This window comes from Nycticebus coucang, chromosome 18 (assembly GCF_027406575.1).
Source record: "Nycticebus coucang isolate mNycCou1 chromosome 18, mNycCou1.pri, whole genome shotgun sequence".
In the NCBI taxonomy this organism is placed as follows: domain Eukaryota; kingdom Metazoa; phylum Chordata; class Mammalia; order Primates; family Lorisidae; genus Nycticebus; species Nycticebus coucang.
In genome coordinates this window covers 38,584,469-38,607,270 of record NC_069797.1, presented here as the reverse complement: position 1 = coordinate 38,607,270, position 22,802 = coordinate 38,584,469, and the positions used below count along the sequence as shown (strand labels likewise).

Genomic DNA, 22,802 nt, shown 5'->3' with positions numbered 1-22,802 from the left:
CTCTTATGCCACAGAGGATAGCTATCCTCCAGCTGTGCCCATACTCCCCCAAAGGCCCTGTATTCCACACAGCTCAGGCTCCCTCAGGCCCTATCGGGAGAAGGGGATGGACTGTGAAAAATCAGTCAACATCCTTGACACCTCCGGGTCAATGTTTGCGTACCCATGGCTGGAATACCAAAAGAACACCAAAGGTGAGGCTGTTAAGGTCAGGAATGGGGCCAGGGCCAGGGGCCTGAAAAAGAAATGCTACCAGGTTCCCACTCCCAGGCAAAGGTCTAGGTGAGTTCAGCAAACCCATGGAAAAGGACAAGACAGTCCATTGGACACTGAGGGCTCCCCACAGCCCTCAAGGTAAGTCTCCAGCTTCCTCAGGCCCCTGAGATGGGACACCTGTGTGTTCCCTGTTCCAGCCAGGTTAGGTGGCCCTCATCTGTACCCCCTGTGCCTACATCTATCTTCACACTTGTTACCCTCCATTAATCACTAAGACACATTTCCATCTCACTAGCTAGACCACTGGTTCTCAAAATGTGGTCCCAGGACCAGCAGCAGCAGCAACAGCATGTTAGAAATGCAAATTCTTCGGCGCCTGTGGCTCAAGGAGTAGGGCACTGGTCCCATATGCCAGAGGTGGCAGGTTCAAACCTAGCCCCGCGAATGAAATGTGAATTCTTGGACCCCATCCCTGATCTAGTGTATCAGATGCTGTGAGGATGAGTTTTAGAAACCTGTGTCAACCAAGCTCTCCAGGTGATTCTAATGGACACTCAGTTTAAAGAAATGGAAAGAGACCAATGGTTTTCACCTTTAGCTATACATTAGAATCTTGAGGTTTCCAAAATGCCTAGGTCCCAACCCCACAGAATCTGATTCAATTAGCCTGACATAGGGCCTAGATATGTTAAAAGTTATCTCTAAGAACTAATATGCAGCCAAAGTTGAGAACAACCCACTAGACCCAGAGATTCTCAAACTTCAATGTACAAAGGAATCACTTAGGGATCTTGTGAAAATTAAGATTCTGATTCAGTAGGTCAGAGGTGGAGCCCAAGATTCTGCATTTTAGAGAATTTCCCAGGCTATGGCAAGAAACAAGCCCCTCAAGGGCAGGTATTATGCCTTACCTCCTGGTGCCTGATGACGTACCTGGTACCAATATTCACTAAATGCTGGATGAATGATTTTTTAACCCACCATTGCAACTGTTCTCATGAGTACCCCACACACTCTTACCCCCTCTTTGCCAGAACTCAGAAAAGCTACAACTCCCGTTTACTTGCCTTTGTTCTACTACCAGATTAAGATCCCTAACTTCAGCTATCCTGGGAGCTGTGTCAAAGTGGGACAGCAAAATGTCCCTTCCAACTGAGGCCAGCTCACAGAACACTGACATTCACCTCGAGGCTGCCATTAACTCTATGACCTTGGACAAATCACATTCCTTCTAGGCCTCAGGAGCTTCCTTTGACACAGGCCAACCTCCTTTTGTAAAGATACTATGAGACAAAGTCTGTAAGGCCTAGGTTAGGCTGGGATTGACTACTAATAGTGTTGTGCCCAGATCTTGAAATCCCACAAAGACCACCAGGGAGCCGAGTCCGATGCAAAAGCAAAAGGGCCGTTTATTGCAAGTTCGAACTTGGGCTCCCGGGGTCTCCGTTACAATGGATCAGAGCCAGGAGCCCCGAGCTCTGGAGCAGGGGGTTTTAATGGTCCCACACAGCGAGTGGGTGTGCACAGCTTGAAACAAAGGGGGCACTTCTGGATTGGTTAAGTGGGGGGGGGGGTCCCTGATTGGTGGGCAGTTGTCTCATGATTTGGGGGAATTGCCTGGGCTTGCCTGGAAAGTTAAACTTACTGAGTGAAATGGTGGGGGGAGCGAAACTTAACTCCTGAGATGGCGCTGGTCTGGTTCTTTCAATGGGAATGAATTTTACTCGTTAACACAGTTAACCTTTAGTGTTGCCAGATAAAATAGGAGATACCTAATTAAATTTGAATTTCAGATAAACAACACTTTTTTATTATAAACATGTCCCAAATACTTCATCCATTACCTGAAATCAAAATCTAACTTTTGTCCTGTCTGGGGGAGGGGGTCTGATAGTTTTGTTTTGTTTTGTTTTTTTGCTAAATCTAGCACCGCTGCTCACTGTGAATTAATGCTCCATTTTCTGAAATCCTGTCAATCACTTGAGAACCCTTATTATGATCTGTCACCAAGTTGGGAATAGGCTGAGGACCACCCCCCCACCCCCAGAGAAATCTGTTGTAAAGATAAAAAGGCTTGAGATGAGGATGACCCCTGACCCACCCAAATACTCCACTGCAATCAGAGCTGCAGTTTCAAAGTTGCTTAAGAGATGGATTATTTTAAAAAGTTGAAGCTGGGTATGTGGCTCCCACCTGTAATCTCAGTGACTCAGAGGCTGAGGCAAAAGGATTGCTTAAGCCCAGGTGTTCAGGTTGAGCAGTGAGCTGTGATTGTGCCTCTGCACTCTAGCCTGCATGACAGAGTGAGACCCCATCTCTTAAAAAAAAAAAAGACAGGAAGGAAGGAAGGAAGGGAGGGAGGGAGGGAAGGTTTGTTTTCCCAATTAAACTATTAAGTTCCATGGAGGCAGGGATGATAACTGCACCTAGCACTGTGCTTGGGACAGAGCAGATACTCAAATATCTGAATGAGCAGCAGACTGTCTATCCCCAACCTATATTCCACATTTCCCCCACCCATTGTTTTTTTTATCTCCCTGCCCAATGACCTTTCCAAAATGCTTTGAGATGTTGAGCTAACCAAACTGCACACATATCCATTTGCAGATCACCAATGGCTTCACAGTCTGGATCTCTTTTGATCTTCACAACGACCTTGGGTGGGGAATGGAACAAAGATCATTAGCTCCATTTTACAGATGAGAAGACTGAGACTATGGTGGGATGAAGTAACCTGTGCACATCATGCAGTGGGTTAGGTGGTAGCTCTGACCCAGCTCAGATGAGAGGCTGAAGGGCACCTGTCTCACCCTGCCCTCCCCTCCCTTCCCCTCTTCCTCCCTCTACCCCCACAAGGAAGGGCTTAGGATGCCTCTCTGACTGCTCTGCCACTTGTACCCTCCAGGTGCCAAAGAAAGAACTTCCCCCAAGTCCGGAGTGCTGGAGGCAGTACCCAGGCAAGCCAAATGCAGTCCCTTACTGCTACTTCAACAAGCCTGAAGTCTACACGCACTGGCGTATCCTATACGACCAGCGGGAGGAACGAGTGGCCCAGAAGATGTTACGGAAAATGAGAGATCATTCTAGGTATGTTTTACCTGCTTCCATATTCTTTTCAGCTGCCACATCTTCTAGGAAAGAGAGGAAGGACAAGGAAGGGGTAGGCCACGGCGTGGGTAAGTCAGCCTATAGGTCTCGGAGAGGGCCCTGGGGGAGAAGGGTGGCTTGGCTGGGCTCCGGTGAATATCACCGAGAACTCATCTGTCTTCCTTTAGTCCCATCTCTGAGCCCCTCTGCTGGGCTGAGGCCCCATGGCAAAGGCGGGCTTGCAACCCAGAGGAAAAGTGCAAGGGGACCAAAACTACCTGTGCAATTTCTCACACAGGTACCTCAAAGAGGATACCCAAGCCCATCTTCCCATGAGCAAATATCAGGTGGGATCCGGGTCCTTAGAGCTGACTGGGGACACCTTGAAGTGGCAAAGATTAAAGGTCAGGACCATGGTGGGAAGAGGAAATGGGAGGATTCCCTCCCTGTGCGTGCCCTTGCCTTGGGCTCATACTACCCTTAAGCCCTCAGTCCCTGCCTGCAAAATGGAGGGAGGAAGGAGAAGGGATTGGATTGAATGAGCTCCTTTCAGTTTGAAGTTCTCACCCATATTTTGCTTGTTCTTCCTTTCTACTGGCTGCCTTGATGGGCAGGAACTCACAAAAAGCCTGAACTCTCCCACAGAGGATGAGCAGTTGTATGCAGCACAGGTGAGAAGTGGCCAGGGAGGAGGAGGATGGTAACAGCTAGGGTTGCTGAGCTGGAACCTAAAAAGCTGCTTGAGGTGGATGGTGGGGGTTGGAATGGGGGTGGTATTCCAAGTACACACTCCAGCTGTGTCCAGAGGTGGTATCCAAGTTCTCCTCCCTTTCTTCCACCCCTCTTCCTACAGGCTCTGGGGTGCTTGGGCATCAGTGACAACTTTGTCATGGAGGCATTATGGCAGGTGGTGAGTCTGGGAGCCATGTGGAGTTCAGGAAGGAAGAAGCAAGGTCTGAGACGTGTACAGTGTGGGCATCTGGGCACAGATAAGGCTCCCTAAGGTGACAGGATGATGGGCCAGATCGAATAAAGAGAGAGCCCCCCCATGTGTGGAACGCCCCCATCTCAAACCCTTGGCCACTTAGAACAGCAGCTGGACCTAACAGATGGGGGAGGGAACATCTGAAGATCCCCCTGGTCTAAGAGAAAAGACACTGGACTGAAAATCCAGGACTGAGAACATTCTCTAACTTAACTGAAAACATCCCGTGCTTATATTTACCATCGGGAGCCTGCATTCTTATCCATAACCTCATTTAAATCTTACAACAACACTAGGAATAGGTATTAGTATCTGTATTTTTCTAACGAGAAAATGGAAGCTCTGAGATACCAAGGGACCTGATGAATGCCTAGTAGCTACTAGACATCAGATAGACTTAAACAAATGTCTAACTCCCAAGTTTACTGTTTCTTCCATTGTACCATCCTGCTGTGTTCAGTATTTGAGCATAGATAGGTCATTTTGTAGGCCTCAGTTTCCTCTTCTGTCCAAGGAAAAGTTAGGCTGAGATAACCCCTGAAGCTCAGACATTCCATCACCTTACTATATGTTTCTACCACCGCCTCTTAAATCAGGCCCATACTGGTCCAGAGAAAGTGAAGTATGAGGCCTATCGATCCCTGGCCATCCTGGGTGAGTACAGCCTCTCCCTCTGGGAGGGAAGTTGGGGAAGTGAGAAGTGAACGTACAGTCTCTTTCTCCTTTGGATAAGGACAAAAGGGAGGGGCACGTACGCCTAACCTAGCCTTTGGCAAAGTCTGTGGATTATCCTAGGTATGAAGTAGACATATGCTGAACAGAGACAGGAAGGTGGGGTGATAAGGGAGAAGAGACTGGAAGGAGGGTGGAGAGCTCCTGGAATTGTGTTCATGCTCAGCCAGCTGTTCAGGTGTCCTGTGAGGATGGGCAACACTTGGTACCTAGTTCTTGGAACTTAACTCTTATAGGAACAGTGGAATTCAGCAGGTCCCTGAAGAAAGTACCTGAGGCTCTGCCTGCCTTGAAAACTCTCCCTGTCCAGGTTGCCTGAATAAGCATGTGATCCGGTATCTCATCAAACAGTTGAAGGAACAAAATGAGGATCAAAAGTTGGAGACTTTGGTGGGGCTGCGAATGGCTCTGAACTCCTGGGCTGCTCTCCCTACAGATAAGGTAATTAGGAGCAGAGTCTGTAATTGGGACAAAGCAGGTCAAGGTAATTGAAAAGTTTGGCTGGGGGTTGGGTCAGGAAGAAGATAACCTAGCTCTCAGCTTTGACAAAGGATGCCATTGTTCTTGTGGCATTCCCTCTGGAGTTGAACAGAAAGAATATGGATTAACAACTGACTAGTCAGACAACCTCTTGAAAAACCAACTTTCAGAGTTCCATCTTTGTTCATCTTTAAAATAGAGACAGTACAGATGGCCCCGATTTACGATGGTTCAACTTAGGATTTTCCAACTTCACAATGGTGCAAAAACAATATACATTCATGCTAGCTACAGTGGCTCACGCCTGAAATCCTAGTGCTCTGGGAGGTCTAGATACACGAATTGCTTGCACTCAGGAGTTCAAGACCAGCCTGAGCAAGTCTGGGGGCAACAGAATGAGACTTGGTCTTAAATTAAAAATAACACACATTCAATACACTTCTCAGCTTACCATAAGGTTACATACCAATAATGATATTTTCACCTGACAATGGGTACATTGGGCCATATTGCCATTATAAGCCAAGGATCATCTGTAATTGTCTTAGGGTACTGTTGAGAAGATTAAATGAGGTCATGTATGTAAAATGCCTAGTACGTTGCCTATGCCCTTTAAATGGTAACCATCATTATTATCACTAAAATAATCTATTAATGTAAAACCTCTGTCAAAAGGAAAGGGGGCCTAAAAAGAGAATTCTCTGGCACTACTCACAGTTTTTCCCTTTTAGGATTCTCTTATTTTGAGCCCATCACTGCTCCATATAAAAGGGACTCCACCATTCACCCATTATTCAGCAAATACACATTCAACAGCTATTATGTGCCAGTCACTGTCCTAGGCCCTCAGGGTACATCAGTGAACCAAACAGATGAAGATCTTTGCCCTTGTAGAGCTTATATTTTGGTGGAGGGAGACATACAGTAACCAGTGAATTTAATGAGAAAATTATATAGTATGTTAGAGGTGACAAGTACAATAAGAGAAGTTACGTGGTAGGATGAGAGTGATCAGGAGTGCCAAATGGGGATGAATGGGTTGTGATTTTAAATACAGTAGACATGGCAGGCCTCATTTAGAAGGGGCATTTGAGCAAAGGCATAGAGAAGGTGAGGGGGTAGCCTTATGGATATCTGAGGTGATATTCCAGGCAGAAGGACCAGGGCAAGGCGGGAGCATGCGTGACATGGGCAAGGACAGCAAGAAGGCCAGTGTGGCTGAAGTAAAGTAGAAACAGAGAGGGCAGCAGGAAATGAGATCAGGTTACAGAAGTTAACAGGAGATTAGATCAATCATGGCCTTTACTCCAGCTTTTACTCTGAGTGAAATAGGGAGCCACTCGTGGCTTTTGAGTAGAGCTATGATATGATCTAATTTATATTTCAAAGGGTTCTCTCTGACTGCTATGTTGCAAAAAGACTGGGGGTGGGGGTCCAAAAGTGGAAGCAGGGAGACAATTTAGGGGCTCCTGAAACAATCTTGGTGAGAGGTAATGGTGGCTTAGACCACAGCAGTCACACTGAGTCGTTAAGAAGTGATTACATTCTAGATATATTTTTAAAGCAAAACTCAGATGGGTTGAATGTGAGCAGTAAAAGACAATGAGGAAACGAGGATGAAGCCAAGGTTTTTGGCCTAGCAACAGAAAAGATGACTTTGTCATCCACTAAGGTCAAGAAAGGTGCAGGCAGAACAGGTTTAGAGGAAATACTAGAAGTCCAGTTTTTGCTCCGTGCCCATAGCTCAAAGGGTAGGGCACCGGCCACATACACTGAGGCTGGCAGGTTTGAATCTGGCCTGGGCCTGCTAAACAATGAGATAGGGTCTGGCCCTTGCTCAGGTTGGTCTCAAACTAAGTGATCATCTTACTTTATCCTCCCAGAGTGCTAGGATTAAAGGCATGAGACAGGGGTGCCCAGCCTAATTACTTTTGTTTTCTCAGTGAAGTAGAAACCAAGATCATCAGCTGAGATTAAAAGGAATAAGTGAAAAAAAAATAATAAAAGGAATAAGTGTTAGCAGTTCCAGAGGAAAAGGTGTGAATTAGGAGAGTGAGAAAGAGAACTGCCCAGGAAAAAAGTCTGATTACCAGGGTGTATTAAGGGTGCAGGTGAGGTTTGTGCTTATGCCTTTAAAGCAAGAACAGTCATCACGACGTGTTTTTCCCCAGGAAGTTTAGGCACAGAATTAAGTGGAGAGTTGGATTTGACCAGGAGTGTAGTTGTCAAGGGAACACAAGGAAGTAAGAGGGGTAAAGGAGTTGAGAGTGAGGCAGGGGAGCGGTTAGAGTAGGACCATGGAATTCAAGCTGGGTAAAGAGGGAAGGAGGTGAGAGGCCAGGGCAGGTTCAGTGGATTGTTACTTTTTTGTGGAGTCAAACAATCCTTGGCACTGGGAAGTGAGCTGCAAAAACAGGCGACAGAGAACAAGATCCATAAAATGGAGATTATGGAGAAATTGCACTTGTGGGTAACTATCACATCTGAGGGATTAGTGGCTGAGGTAGAGTGGAGGACAAGACTATTGGAAGAGGGGTGTTGGATCACTTTCATTATTTATTTTTCACATGCCAAGAATTAAGACAGTAGAAGTGTTAAAGAAAGTAACACTTGGCTTGGTGCCTGTAGCTCAGTGATTAGGGTGCCAGCCACATACACCGAGGAAGGCAGGTTCGAACCCGGCCCAGGCCTGCTAAACAACAATAACAACTGCAACAAAAAAAATAGCCAGGCATTGTGGCAGATGCCTGTAGTCCCAGCTACTTGGGAGGCTGAGGCAAGAGAACTGCTTAAGCCCAAGAGTTTGAGGTTGCTGTGAGCTGTGATGCCACTGCACTCTACGAAGGATAAGACTCTGTCTCAAATAAAATAAAATAAAATAAAATAAAATAAAATAAAATAAAATAAAATAAAAATAAAAAAGAAAGAAAAGAAAGAAACACCCATTCATGAGATAAAGTCAAAAAAAAGAGGAGATATGACCTAGGAGTGAGTAGATGACAGCAAAGACAAGATTAAGTGGGTGAAATAATGTGATGGCATGAGATTGATTTTAGGGAGGAAGAAGTTTGGAAGCCTTGTCGTCTTATAAAGCATGGAGCCTAGGTTGGAATAGCGGCCCATGCCTGCAATCTCGGCACTTGGGGAGCTGAGGTGGGAAGATCACTTGAGGCCAGAAGTTTGAGACTAGCCTGGCCAACATAGCAAGACCCCATCCATAAAAAAAAAAAAAAAAATTTTAATTAGCCCAGAGTGGTGGTGTGTGCCTGTAGTCTCAGCTACTGAGGAGACTAAGACAGGAGGATGGCTTGAGCCCATTAGTTCAAGGTGGCAGTAAGTTATGATCAAGCTATTACACTCCAGCCTGGGTGACAGAGGGAGACCCAGTCTCTAAAAATAAAAATAAAAAAAGCACAAAGCCTGGTTGATGACATAGCCTCTCACTTCACCTCCTCTCTCCCTCTCAGAGGAGTCAAGTTGGGTATGAAGAAAAGTTGGTACCGGAGCTACAGATGCTGATAAAGAAGTCATCGCATGAAATTGCCCTGGAGGCAGCCCTGTGCTTGGGCTTCCTGAGGCCCTACAGTGACATGGCCCGAGAGTTCTTGTTGCAGTGCCTGTGCCAAGGGCTCAAGAAGCAGCAGATGAAGGTGTGAGGGACAGGCTAGGCTCCCTCAGGGAGTACTGGGAGAACAGAGGCCCGTCTGGATTGGGTGCAGTTTGGATCCTATCATCCTGGTGGCAGGGCACTGCAGGGCCCTCTGTCACGTTTACGAATGTGTCTGAGCATAGGGTCGTGTGGACATATGTATATATGTAGCTGTGTGTATTTGATAGGAATGGGTGTTCACTTAACATATGTGTATGTGTGCACATGTGAACTTGTATTCTTACGAGGGAAGAGAAAAGACCTCACATGTTCTTTACCAGTTCTAGGTTCAACACTCAAGTCCATCTAGCTCCCCAGACACTTCTAGGCTGTGTATTCCCTGCCCCACCCCGCCCCTCACAGGCACTTAGGATGCTGGTCAAGAAGATGCATGTACACTCAGCCTCGGTCATCAAGGCTACCCTAGACCAGCTGTGTTCTTCCAGTGTCCTTGAGGTAAGCTCTGGGCTGCCTTGGACCCTTCGTTTCCCAGCACTAGGATATCTTTCATACCTCCCCCACCCCTGGCCTCAGGACCGCTCTGAAGCCACCCAGATGCTGAGGACCATTGGGCTGGAACAGATTCAGGCACAAGGACTAGAAGAACTCACGTTTGACCTGCTCAAGAAGAAGACACATAATGAACCCTTCCTCGTAAGTCAGACCAAAGCTCCCCAGCTCTGGCTCCCCAGACAGCCCAAACCTGCCTCCTTTCCCTTCTCTGGAGACATCTCCTGGCTTGGCTCTCACCACCCCATAGTATCACATTCACCCTAACCTATTTTTCCCTGTTCAACTAATGCAGTCCATGTTTTCAAGCCACTTTGCCTTTGCTCAGACAGTGGTCTCAGCCTAAAATACCAAGTCATCCCTCCATCTTCTATAAGGTAAAAAACTGCCTATACTATTCACTCCCACTGAGATGTTACCCCCCTTTTCTTCCTGTTAACATACCATAGTAATCCTTCAAGACCAGTCCAAACAACACCTCCTATGGGAAGCTTTCCCAAATCACCAATCAGAATCAATCCTGCCTTTCTCTATGTTCCCTTAAGTTTATCTTCATTATAGCTCATTATAAAAATGACAACAGCATTTCTTTTTTCTTTTTCTTTTTGAGACAGTCTCACTTTGTCACCTTGGTACAGTGCTGTGGCATCATGGCTCACAGCAACCTCAAACTCTTGGGTTCAAGCAATTCTCTTGCCTCTGCCTCCCAAGAGACTACAGGTGCCCACCACGCCTGGCTATTTTCAAGGAGGTCTTGCTCTGGCTCTAGCTGATCTCGAACCTGTGAGCTCAGGCAATCCTCCCACCTTGGCCTCCCAGAGTGCTAGGATCACAGGCATGAGCCACTGGGCGCCACCTGACAAAGCATTTCTAGAGACATTTTTCTGAAATGAAGATCAGATTGTCTTACTTCTGCAAAAAACTTTTCATTAGCTCCCAATGCCCTCAGAATGTGTTATATTGCCTTCACAACTCAAGCCCTGCTTACCTCTCTAGCTTCATCTCTCATCACTCTCCATCTCAACCCTCCTCAGCTATCCTTAGGACAACCATGTCCTGACTTAGCTATGTCACAGTGTAATTACTCAGAGCACTCAAAGAGTCCACTTGGTCACCACAAAAATTATTTTCAGCTCCCCATCCTCTCTGCACTTTCTCTGGCCTCCAGGCTTCCATACACTTTCTCCCCTCAGCCCCGAAAATATGCCTGCCCCTAACCCTCCACCTGATTGACTCCCACTCACCCTCCATGTTTCAGCTGGAGCTTCACTTCCTCCAAGAAATCTTTCTACCACTCAAGACTGAATTGTCAGACCTTCCTAGTGCATATAATTGCCTATTTACTTGTGTTTCCTCAACCTGACTCTATGCAGCACAAAATAAGTTTAAAAAGGTTTATAAAGTGCTTAAATGTACGTGGTGCATTCCCTCTGTTGTCCCACTTTGAACCTTCTGCAGGTTGTAAGGCGGGCTGTGGCTGAAACTGTGGAAGAGCTCAAGATGAGACCTATGATGATGAACATGGTGGAAGCGTGAGTGGCCTAGGCTGGGAGCTGTCAGGGCCAACTCCTAGGCTGTGGGAAGGGAGCAGAGGTTCAGTGAGAGGTTCCCCACTCTCTCTTGCCTGTGCCCCTGACCAAGTCACTCTTTGACCCCTGGGATTTTTTATCTGTAAAAAGAGGTTAATAATGCCTACCACTTAAGGTTACTGTAAGGCTCAAATTAATACATGAAAAGAATATTTAAAAGGTGAGTTCTCATTAGCATTTAGTGTCTCCTGGTAAACTGTAGCATCTCTCTCCCCATCCCCTCCCAGCCCCTTTTCTGACCTGAGAAACACAGAGAAATGAATGAAAGGAACATTACCTATCAGCATTGTCCCAACTCACCTTTGGCCTAAAAAGGAACCACCCTACCTCCCACTCCCCTATCCCTTAATTGAACCATAACCCGCTCACTCCCTTCAACACAGGCAACTGACGAACCCAGATCCCATTGTACGCAAGGAAGCAGTCACTTCTTTGGTAAGGCAGCCTCTATTTCTCTGACCCAATTTCTGAGATGTGCTGATGACCCAGGGAGACAGCAATTGAACTGAGTCGCTGAGGGGAAGGAAGGGCTATAAAGTTTGGGGAGGCTGTTTTAGAATTCCAGCCCTACTGAGTTATGGTAAACTATCCTTCAAGCTTGGGAGTGGGTGGGCTAAGGGACAGGAGATAGTTGTGAGGAGTGTTGGTTAGACCCCCTGCATTAATTGTCTTCCTTCTGGCAAATAATGGGCACTGAAACCCCATGCAGTGGTCCCAAATGGCAAGGAAAAGGATGTCTCAGCTAGGAAACCAGATCTTCCCCTCTCTTGAGGCTGCAGGTTCTCACAAAGGAACCAGAATGGGAAAGAGTACAGGGAATTTTGCTAGGGCTGGCTACTTAGGCCCTCTCACTCTGCCTCTGATAGGGTGTCCTGGGAATCCACAGATCACACGTGTTCCACTTGCTCCTGGACATGCTAGATTCAGAGGACCATCAGGATGTAAAGAAAAGTGTAAGACATTCCTGACCATGTCTTCCTCTTCTCCAGCCCTCCTCTAAGCCTCTCCTACCCATCTCAACATCTGCTCTGTTAGGAGCAGAGGGAAACGAGCCCTCCGACACTGTCCCTTGACCTTGTTCCTCGGGACCATAGGAGCCTGTGGCTAGTTCTTCCCCTCCCTTGGGTGTCCCTTCTCTCAGCCTAAGCCCAAAGTAAGCTAGCCCTAGAGCCTTTGTTTCAATGCAGCTACAAGAAACATTAATCCTTTGTGCCTCAACTGATCCTTGGATCCAAAGGAAGCTGAAGAACAAGGTTTTCCTTGTATGTGAGGCAACTGAGACCCCGGTGAAGGCAGAGCCTACAAAGATCTGTCAGAAGACTGATAACCTGGAAGAGTTAAATATCCAAGACTTTCGACTTGCAAAGCTAAACCCTTTGTTTATTGCCAAGTCTAGCCCCAATGAGGATGAGAAGAAAAAGTTGTATGCCTTCCCACCACTTTTGTGCTCTACACCACAAAAACACAGGTCACAGGCTACAGGGCCCTGGCAGCTAAAGCTCAGCCAAGAGTTCCAGATCCTTACGGATAATGCCAAATAAGCCAGCTCTTTGGGCCTACTCCCACTCCCTGAGGACATTTCTCAGACTCCCCTGAGAAAATAACTTGTACTTACCTTCTGTGAATAAACAAATGTCACTCTTCCAACCATGCCTCTGCATCACTACTGCCATTTCTGTTCCCTTCATCAGAGGTCTCACACCTGCTTGGCTGTTCTTTCCACTAAGCCAAAAGTTGTTTCACCAGAGGAAAAAGGGAATGATAAAGGAAAACTTCTCTGGACAGCCAGCCTGCTCCCCTAAATCATGTTCTTATCTGTGTCTAGAATATGATGGCAAAGCCAGAGTCCCTGCCTTTGAAAGGACTGCTGAGAGAAAACAACAAAAAATGCTGGAAAGCTTGGGCCTCTTACTAACTTGTCCCTGTACCTCCTCAGCTGTGGTCAGGAAATAATTAAGCTTTAATCATAACCAACCATCCTCTGTGCTGCCTCTTCGAACTAAGTAAACTGCTTTCTACCTACATTAATGTCATTCCCTTTGAGAGACCCTATTTGCTCTCTAAAACTGCCTTAACTTCTTATTTCTACCGAAACTTCTATCTCCCTTTGCTAACAGAATCTATCACACCAACCTCAACAATCACAACCCATATCAAGAAGGAAAAGCCCAGGAACAGTGGCTCATGCCTGTAATCCCAGCACTCTGGAAGGCAGCAGGGGGATTGCTTGAGCCCAGAAGTTTGAGGCTGCAGTGAGCTATGACTGTGCTATTGCATTCCAGCCTGGGCAAGACCCTGGCTCTAAGGAGGAAAAAAAGAAAAGAAAAAAGATGAAGCAAAGGCCTAGACTTTGGAATCAGACAAATCTGGTACCAAATCCTAGGGTTCATCACTATTTAATCTTTGACTTTGGACAAGTTACTTAACATTTCTGATTCTGTTTCCTCACCTATAAAATGAAGAGAATAGGTCTTTTACCTCAAAGATCTCCTATGAGGACTAATATAAAGGCTCAACAGTGCCTGGCATTACAGAGTAAACGCTCAAAAATGAACTTTTCTCTCCTTTCCTCTCTTCAGTATTGTCATGTGAGCCTATGACCATTGGAAATCAAAAAAGGCAGTCTCCTACCACTCCAACTTACTTCCCTAATCCTTCTGAAATGATCTAATGGGAGGTCAAGTTCTTCTCAACAAGCATAGAAAAGGTCAAAGCTAAATAGATGTTCCCTTCTACTTCCCCATACCCTAAGTTCTACAGTAGTCCCAATAATTGTGAGTTCAGTGCAGGTTAAGCATCCCTAATTCAAAAACCCCAAATCTGAAACACTCCTAAATTTGTTACACACCAATACTACACTCGAAAATGCTCATTGGAATATTCCGAATTTTACATTTTTGGATTTGGTACTCAATTGGTGAGCTTAATATAAATATTCCAAAATAAAAATAAATGTGAATGTTAAAACAATTCTGGCCCAAACATTTGGGAATAAGCGATACTCAATCTGTATAATATGTCACTCAGATTTACCTCCCAACCTGTCCCACCGCTTCTAGATTTATGTTTTGTCTCAAAAATGTAACTAAAACCCAAGGAGTGGTTTGAAGTATAAACAGCACTGCCTGGGACAGAGGTTCTTCCTCTCTTACACACTCTTCAGCTTTGGGTCCATCAGCAATAAAACCCAAATTCCTGTTCCTCAACAGCCAGTGGATATAAACATGGCCTTCTTAACTACATAATTCAGGCTCTCCATTTCTGCAAAAACTTGTCCAGACAGCTCCAACCCTTCCTCATCCTCCTCATTTCTGAATGTTTCCAGAGAATGTCTGGGTTCATTTCCAACCCAAAACGTCAATAACCAAGGTAGAAAAACCCTGTGCTAGAATAATTCATAACTCCACATTGCTAAATGCAATTCTATCTATCCTTTACACAACTTAGCCTGGCTTGAGTACTTATCACCACTAGCCTCTTTTCCTAAAATCTACTCTTTCCTTGGGTTCCACTGACCACACCTCCGATCATTCTCAGTGTTTCAGGATCCTCTCTTAAATATCAGCATTTTCTCAGGATTCCGTTTGAGGCTCTTCTCTCTCTACATACTGTCCCACCAAACTAGAATCACCTGGGGCTCTTTTAAAATATGCCCAGGTATTTGTTTGGGCGGCGCCTCTGGCTCAGTGAGTAGGGCGCCGGCCCCATATGCCGAGGGTGGCGGGTTCAAAACCAGCCCCAGCCAAACTGCAACAAAAAATAGCCGGGCGTTGTGGCGGGCGCCTGTAGTCCCAGCTGCTCGGGAGGCTGAGGCAAGAGAATCACGTAAGCCCAAGAGCTGGAGGTTGCTGTGAGCCGTGTGACACCACGGCACTCTACCGAGGGTGGTACAATGAGACTCTGTCTCTACAAAAAAAAAACAAACAAACAAAAAAAAAAAAATAAAATATGCCCAGGTCTCACTCCCAAATGTGTCTTGGAGCGGAGCCTAGATACCCTAGATAGTTTCAAAAAACTTTCTAGCTAATTTTAATATATGGCTAGGATAGAGAACTACTACCCTAGGCCGTTTTGTTTTAATTACATCCACTCTCATCATTTTAATACCTATTTCCATATTGATAATATATATTCTCAAATCTGTCTGTAATAGACTCATTCATTATTCTATGAATTTAATCAAAGTTTACTGAGTACCTACCTATTCTGTGCCCAAGAGTCATAGGCATGGCCTGCAACAGTGAACAGTTAAGGTTCCTTACTCTGTTGGAGCTTAAATTCTAATGAGGGAGGAGAAATTAAAATCCGCAGGAAAGATCATTTCAAGTAATGGCAAGTACTGCAAAGACATTATAAAAGATGAGAGTAACTGGGGAGGGGTGCTATTTTAGATAGGATGGTCGGAGAAGACCTGGGAGAGAAGACTTTGACCCATTGCTGGAGTGAGAAGTCATCCATGTGAATATCTGAAGAAGAGAATCATGAACGAAGAGCATGTGCAGATACTGAAATAGAAGCGTATTTGGCACTATCAAGAATTATGACCAAGGTGGTTGAAGCAAGCTAAATACAAATAAATGTTCTAACAATGAAGTTGGAGGGGAAGAGAAACATCATATTCTACAGGGCTTTTTAAGTCAGGGTAAGGAATTTATAGTCTACGTGCAATGTAAAGTCATTAAAAGGGTTTAAAGAGGCATGTCATATGGTCTGATTTACACCTTTACAATATCATTTGGCTGCTTTGTGAAAAACAGATTTTAGGGGCAAGATTATGTAGGAGGACCTATGAATAGGCTATTTCAATTGTCCAGAAGGGATGATTATAGCTTGTACCAGGATTGTAACCAAGAATATAAGGTTGTTTTCAGATATATTTTGAATTTTAAAAGGACCTATAGGTACAGAAATGAATGGGAGAGAAGTCAAGGATAAAGTTCTAAATTTTTGAACTGATCTGATCTGGGTGGACAGTGAAGGCATGTACTAAGGTTAGGGAGACTAGGAAGCACATATTCAGTTTTAAACACCTATTTTACGTCCAACTGAAAAGGTCAAGTAGGTAACTGGGAGAAGGGAGTCTTGAAGGGAAAGGTGAGGACTGGAGACATAAACTTAGTAGTTATCACCACATTAGGCAGTATTTAAAGCCATAAGCCAGAATAAGCCTGCTGAGGGTAAAAGTGGATTATAAACAGAAAAGAGAAAGGGGCTTATTTAGTACAAGCCCTGAGAAACTTCCAACGTGGAAAGGTCGAGTTGAAAAGAAGAGGTAGGCAGAGGTCAGTAAGGCAGAAAATCAGGGGAACATGATACTGAATGCCACTTTCTGGGCTGCAGAACTGTATATCCAGGTGCCTACAGAATGTCTCCACTTGGAAGTTTCACAAGTGCCCCAAACTCAACAGACCCCCAAACTCAATTCATTCCCATTGTATGTGCAGTATGTCCCTTTCCCAGTGCTCCTTACTTCAAGGAACATCATACCCACCCAATCACCCAGGCCAGAAACTTGACTCTTCCTTACCCACTATTATTGACATCCAACTAACTCCCATCAAATTTCCTCATTTTTTCATACTTAGTTATCTCCTTTCCCCCAGTCAGTATCTGCACTCTGGCCAATAGAATCTCTCACTCAGCTTTTCTGACTCAAGTCCAGCCTTTCCACAAGGCAGACACAATCATCTTTCAGTTGATACCACTCAAATCAGATTATTCCACCCCCCTGTTCATAATTTTTTAGTGACTCCCTCTTTGGAGGCAGGTGAAAAATGAGAACATGTTTACTTCTCCAGTCTTCTTTTTTTTTTTTAGAGACAGAGTCTCACTGTACTGCCCTTGGTAGAGTGCCGTGGCGTCACACGGCTCACAGCAACCTCTAACTCTTGGGCTTACGCGATTCTCTTGCCTCAGCCTCCCGAGTAGCTGGGACTACAGGCGCCCGCCACAACGCCCAGCTATTTTTTTTGTTGTTGTTGTTGTTGCAGTTTGGCCGGGGCTGGGTTTGAACCCGCCACCCTCGGCATATGGGGCCAGCGCCCTACTCACTGAGCCACAGGCGCCGCCCTCTCCAGTCTTCTTTTGCACGCCTGCACTGAAAGTCTTTCCTCCAGTCACAGCAAACTATGTACATTACTCCTACAGTACAAAGCCTGCTCCCTCCCTTTCTCTTAACTTCTCATTTGTGGTCACTTATTCCTGCTGGAAACACAATTTTTTCACCTCCGCCTTTGTAGCTGGCCAGTTCCTAATCTTCCCTCCAGACTCACTGAGGCTTTCCCATTGCCATGTGACTAGATTAAGTGTCCTTCAAAATAGCCCTCTAAGCACCTTGTTCTTATCCTTACTGGAGCATTGATCAGACTCTATTTTCTGTTTATTTCATCAGCGACATACCAAGAATCTGAGTGCCTTACCCATAGTTAAGGGGAGGATAAATAGGTCTCTAATGAACAGCAAATAATACACACGTACATTAGTATCTTAACCCCAGCCTGTCAAATGTTTTTTCATCCTACCTGCCCTTAGAACTCCACATTCCCAGCATTTAGAACACTGCCCTAAATAAAAGATTCTCAACTGTAAACAAAGATTCCCAGCCTTAACTCCCTGCACTTCGCCAAATTTGTTTGGTTTTTTTTTTTTTGAGACAGTCTCACTTTGTCGCCCTCAAGAGAGTGCTGTGGCATAACAACTCACAGAAACTTTAAACTCTTGGGCTTAAGAGATTCTCTTGCCTCAGCCTCCCAAGTAGAGGATTACAGGCACTCACCAAAATGCCCAGCTATTTTTTTGTCATTGTTGCCATTGTTGTTTAGCTGGCCTGGACAGGGTTCAAACCCACCAGCCCTAGTACATGTGGCCAGCACCCTAACCTAACCACTGAGCCACTTCACCAAATTCTTATCCAGCAGACCTGAGGTGAGGCCTAGGGGCCTATAATTTTAACAAACTGTCAGGTGACTGTGACTTGCAGTCATTCTTGGGAACCATTATTCTAAACAGAGTAGAAGCTCAATAAATATTGGTGAAAGTAACACTTTTAATTTATTTAAGTAGAATTCATTTCCTAATTCGGGTTTGAGTCTGCTATAACTAAGTAGTGAGTGTGACAGAACAATGCACTAATATGTACAAAAGTCCACAAAAACAAGCAGCTTTTATTGCAGTATTACAAAACACTTTTCATTTTGGCAATATTTTACAACGCATTTAGCTTTAGGGGTTAGGGAGGAGAAGGTTGGAATCTAAGGGGGTAAATTTCAATGGACATTTCTAAAGGAAAAACTGTTCCAGCCCTCCCACCCAAATAAAAATCCAAATGTCACTTAATTTCACTACCCAAGAAGAGGCCACGAGGAAAGCAGCAGGCAAAACTCTGGCAATTTCACTATGGATCATGTCAGAGACAAAGGAACATTCAAAACAGTCATCAGTACGGTCGATTGCGCTGATCATTTCTGTAGTCGTTTCTAGGAATGAAAAATAAAGAGCCAGACTAAATTCTAATTTTCTACCAAGGAGGAGCAAAAGACACATCTTCAGGGTACTGGTGATTGGCAGCAGCTAAAAAATTTCTATCAGGATGACACTATGCCTAACTTATTTCTATATTCCTAGAAGGTACTTAATGTCCAATTTATTAACTTTAAGACTCACCAAGTTCCTAGAAGCTTTGTTACCACTAACTCTCTTAAAAATTTTCTACCTAGAATAAGACTCGAAACCACTGTGATATTTCAGGAGATCAGACTATGCCAATTCCAGCACTCTAAACAAGAGTGTTGTAGTAGAATAAGCAAGCCAACACTTTCTTGGGTGAATTCTGGATCTGCCACTTTCTGTGTGATCTTGGAAAAGTTACTAAAAGACTCTGACTCTGTAAAATGGGAGGTACTTCTACCTCATGGGTTGACAGAAGGACTAGAACTAAAGTATAATGTAGGCTCGGCACCTCTATCACAGTGGTTATGGCGCCAGCCACATACATTGAGGCTGACAGGTTCAAACCTGGCCCAGGCCAGCTAAACAATGACAACTGCAACAAAAAATAGCTTGGCACTGGGGCGGGCGCCTATAGTCCCAGCTACTTGGGAGGCTGAGGCAAGAGAATCGCTTAAACCCAAGAGTTTGAGGTTGCTGTGAGCTGTTACACTACCAAGGGCAACATAGTGAGACTCTGCCTCAAAAAATAAATAAAAAGTATAATGTATAAAGACACTTTACAGTATTTGCCACGTAATAAGAAGTGTTCAACAGATGGTAACTAGGCTATTTAATTATTAATAGCTAACAATTATACAGTGCTTACTATGGACCAGCAACTGTTACAATGTGATCTAATACAACTCTACAAAGGATGTACTCTTAGCTCATTTTACAGATAAGAGTACTAACAATCCTGAGGGTTTAAGGTCACATATCTAGTAAGCGGTGGAGTCAGGATTTGATCCTGGGTGGACTTTCCCAACTCCATACTCTTAACCACATTCTATACTAATTCTCATTACTCTGTACTGCCTCTGACATACAGATCCTTACTTAGTATAATAATTGAAGTTATTTTACATCACTGGTCTTCAATTTTTGCTGCTTCCACACCACTCATGTGCATAATAAACTCCCATTAGTGGTCTTCAGCTGGAAAAGATATTCTGGAATCCAAAATGCCCAGAAAAACAACTGCAGGGTAGCACGTAAGGTTTGAATAAGAGCACTCCTACAAAAAGGAAAGGTGTGCTCTCCCCTCACTTAGATTAAGAATCCTCAAATTCAATTACCTCTCAATCTCAATTATTTTTAGCTATGAGAAATACACACACATGTACACCCCCAAACAAATGTAAAAATTTATGAGTAAGGATTCCAAAACAAAATAAATTTTAGAAATTGCTAAGCAGTAAACTAGACATTCTCCATCCTGAGAGAGTTGGCAGTAAGAAATTCAAGTTCAAAAAAGCTGGAAGAGAAGGACATGTGGCAAAGGGGTCAAATCCTAAAATCTAGGAGCAGTGAGGTAAAAAGATTAACAAGTACATTGTAATACTCACCTTCCTCCCATTTTGCCTCCATAGCCACCTCGGTCTCCTCCATAGCCCCCACTCCTGTCTCCTCCATAGCCGCCACCACTCCTGTCTCCTCCATAGCCTCCACTTCGATCTCCACCATAGCCGCCGCTGCCACCTCGGTCTCCTCCATAGCCCCCCCGACTTCGATCTCCTCGATAGCCTCCTCGGTCTCCTCCATAGCCTCCTCGGTCTCCACCATAGCCTCCTCGGTCTCCTCCATAGCCTCCTCGGTCTCCACCATAACCACCTCCTCTATCTCCTCCATAGCCACCTCCTCGGTCCCCACCATAGCCACCGCCTCTGTCCCCACCACAGCCACCTCCTCTGTCCCCACCATAGCCCCCCCCACTTCTGTCTCCACCATAACCACTCCCACTTCTATCTCCACCAAAACCACCACTGCCACTTCTGTCTCCACCATAGCCCCCCCCACTTCTGTCTCCCCCGTAGCTGCCTCGGTCTCCACCTCTGCCCCCACGACCTCTGTAGCCCCTCTCTCCACCGTAGCCTCGGTCCCGGAAATCTGCAAGTTAGAAAGGTAAACCAGTGAGGCGAGAAGAATAATGGAAAGCCTCATTAATGCTAGTCAGAAGATAAGTACCATGCAAATGCTACTAAAGGGCTACCCACCTCCTCCTGAGGGATGAGAGTCTTCTGGTCTAGGTTCATTGCACTGATTACAGGAATTCCTTCGAGCAAAGTTCATATTACCACATGACCTGAGGAAAAAATAAAATGCTCCTAGATAATTCCCAACAAATTCAGAACCCCTTCTTACACCCTTCAACCCCAATCCCAAGCCCTACTCCCACCAAAGTAAATGGGATACTTACGGATTAGGGCAAACCCAGTCCCCACTTTTGGGATCTCCACCTCTCCCCTGAAAGCCCCCACGACCTCTATATCCTCCACGGCCTGGGGAAAAAAGGAGAAAAATCAGCAGCAGACAAAGGAGAGGAAAAGCACTAGATGAAAGAAATAAGCCTATCAATAGCTAGGCAACCCCCACAAAATTAACCCCTCATAGCAAGACTGTAATTCTTTGATTTGGGTTTTTCCTAAGGAAAAAGAAAATTGTTTTAAAGAAATGCTACTCCACCTCTCACCAAAAACATAAAACTGTCTTGCAAATTTTCAGTTTCCTGTATTTACTTGGTAAATGTAATGTGTATATGAGAAGAGACTCCAGGCACACATTACAGTGCAAATAATGTATTCAAAAACTTCAAAGGCCACTTTCTACAATACAGGTTGAGTATCCTTTATCCACAATGTTTGGGACTAAAAGTATTTCAGATTTTGGATTTTTCAGATTTTGAAATAACTGCATTATACTTATCAGCTAAGCATCCCAAATTTGAAAATGCAAAATTCAAAATGCTCCAATGAGCATTCACTGCCTATGAACATCATATCAGCACTCAAAAGTTTTTGGATTCTGGAACATTTCAAATTTTGAATTTGGGATACTTAACCTGTACCTTACCTACTTAGTTTGAGAATCTCAGGTTGAGAAGACAAATTCCAATTTGAGAAAACAGACCAAACAGAATAAAGAAGCTGACAGTAACTGCATCGGGAGCTTAAAAACTGATCCTATTAACTATTATAATTCATTAGGTAATGTTACAACAGTTGCCCAGATTAATGACAAAACTGCTACACAACTTTCCAGAGAGATTTCTGACTGTCTCCCACTACGTTCTTAGATATTATGACATCTCATCTGCCTAATTTCCTATTCAGGATCCATTCTTATTGTATGATAGAAGGAAAAAGACCCAGGAAGTGAAAGGGGAACAGAACATGAACTTAAATCCAAACCCTCTGAATAGTAACAGGCCTGTGTACAGCAAAGATCTTACCTCGCCGCCCACCTCCACTTCCACCTCCTCTCATGAATTCGGGTCTTCTGGTGGCAAATGACACTTTAATGATGTTGCCATGGAATTCTTTTCCTAATGAAAAACAAAATGGTTTTAAAGCAATGCAACTCTGGTTCGGCGCCTGTAGCTCAAGCAGCTAAGGCGCCAGCTACATACACCTGAGCTGGTGGGTTCGAATCCAGCCTGGGCCTGCCAAACAACAAGGACAACTACAACCAAAAAGAGCTGGGCGTTGTGGCAGGCGCCTGTAGTCCCAGCTACTTCGGAGGCTGAGGCAAGAGAATCACTTAAGCCCAGGAGTTGGAGGTTGCTGTGAGCTATGATGCCATAGCACTCTACACAGGGCAACAGCTTGAGCCTCTGTCTCAAAAAAAGAAATGCAACTCCATACGTCCACCTCCCAACAAAAACTATCTTGGAAATTTTTAGTTTCAGAGGAATAACTGATACATCCTCACAGAAATTCAAACATACTAGTATTCCAGAGTCGAGGTAATTTTAGTGTGCTAAAAGTGGTATATGCCAAGCACAGTTACTCACACCTATAATCCTAGCACTCTGGAAGGCCGAAGTGGGTGGACTGCTTGAGCTCACGAG

The 22,802-nt window shown here is 44.9% G+C and overlaps 2 protein-coding genes across 5 annotated transcripts in view; one reads left to right on the top strand and one right to left on the bottom strand.

Moving 5' to 3' along the window:
• Positions 1-106: 106 nt before the first annotated feature.
• HEATR9 (HEAT repeat containing 9) lies at positions 107-12,789 on the top strand. 2 transcript variants are annotated; one of them, XM_053567738.1, is made up of 15 exons: positions 107-194; positions 1,251-1,301; positions 3,123-3,303; positions 3,602-3,707; positions 3,918-3,974; positions 4,157-4,213; positions 4,885-4,942; positions 5,331-5,461; positions 8,968-9,150; positions 9,513-9,605; positions 9,684-9,803; positions 11,118-11,191; positions 11,632-11,683; positions 12,115-12,201; positions 12,436-12,789. In XM_053567738.1, exons 1-15 carry the CDS (start codon positions 107-109, stop codon positions 12,787-12,789), a joined length of 1,692 nt encoding a protein of 563 aa, XP_053423713.1. The 2 variants fall into 2 exon arrangements, with proteins under 2 accessions (XP_053423713.1, XP_053423714.1); XM_053567739.1 differs by lacking the exon at positions 3,602-3,707 and having other exon boundaries at positions 3,123-3,316.
• A 5,602-nt stretch (positions 12,790-18,391) lies between these two features.
• Positions 18,392-22,802, bottom strand: part of TAF15 (TATA-box binding protein associated factor 15) — a 61,783-nt gene continuing 57,372 nt past the window's right edge. For all 3 annotated transcript variants that reach the window (XM_053567735.1, XM_053567736.1, XM_053567737.1), the window contains 5 exons: positions 22,185-22,277; positions 21,153-21,234; positions 20,950-21,038; positions 20,302-20,842; positions 18,392-18,723 (listed from right to left, as the gene is read on the bottom strand). In XM_053567735.1, coding sequence (XP_053423710.1) covers positions 18,684-18,723; positions 20,302-20,842; positions 20,950-21,038; positions 21,153-21,234; positions 22,185-22,277 — 845 coding nt within the window. In that variant the 3' untranslated portion in view covers positions 18,392-18,683. The remainder of the gene's footprint in view (positions 18,724-20,301; positions 20,843-20,949; positions 21,039-21,152; positions 21,235-22,184; positions 22,278-22,802) is intronic.

Bases quoted from the DNA above. Each gene is read 5' to 3' on its own strand.
- HEATR9 (XM_053567738.1), top strand. From the start codon at position 107: ATGGACTGTGAAAAATCAGTCAACATCCTTGACACCTCCGGGTCAATG. The intron at 3,304-3,601 runs GTATGTTTTACC...TTTCTCACACAG, and splicing joins AAAATGAGAGATCATTCTAG to GTACCTCAAAGAGGATACCC. The intron at 4,943-5,330 runs GTGAGTACAGCC...CTCCCTGTCCAG, and splicing joins TCGATCCCTGGCCATCCTGG to GTTGCCTGAATAAGCATGTG.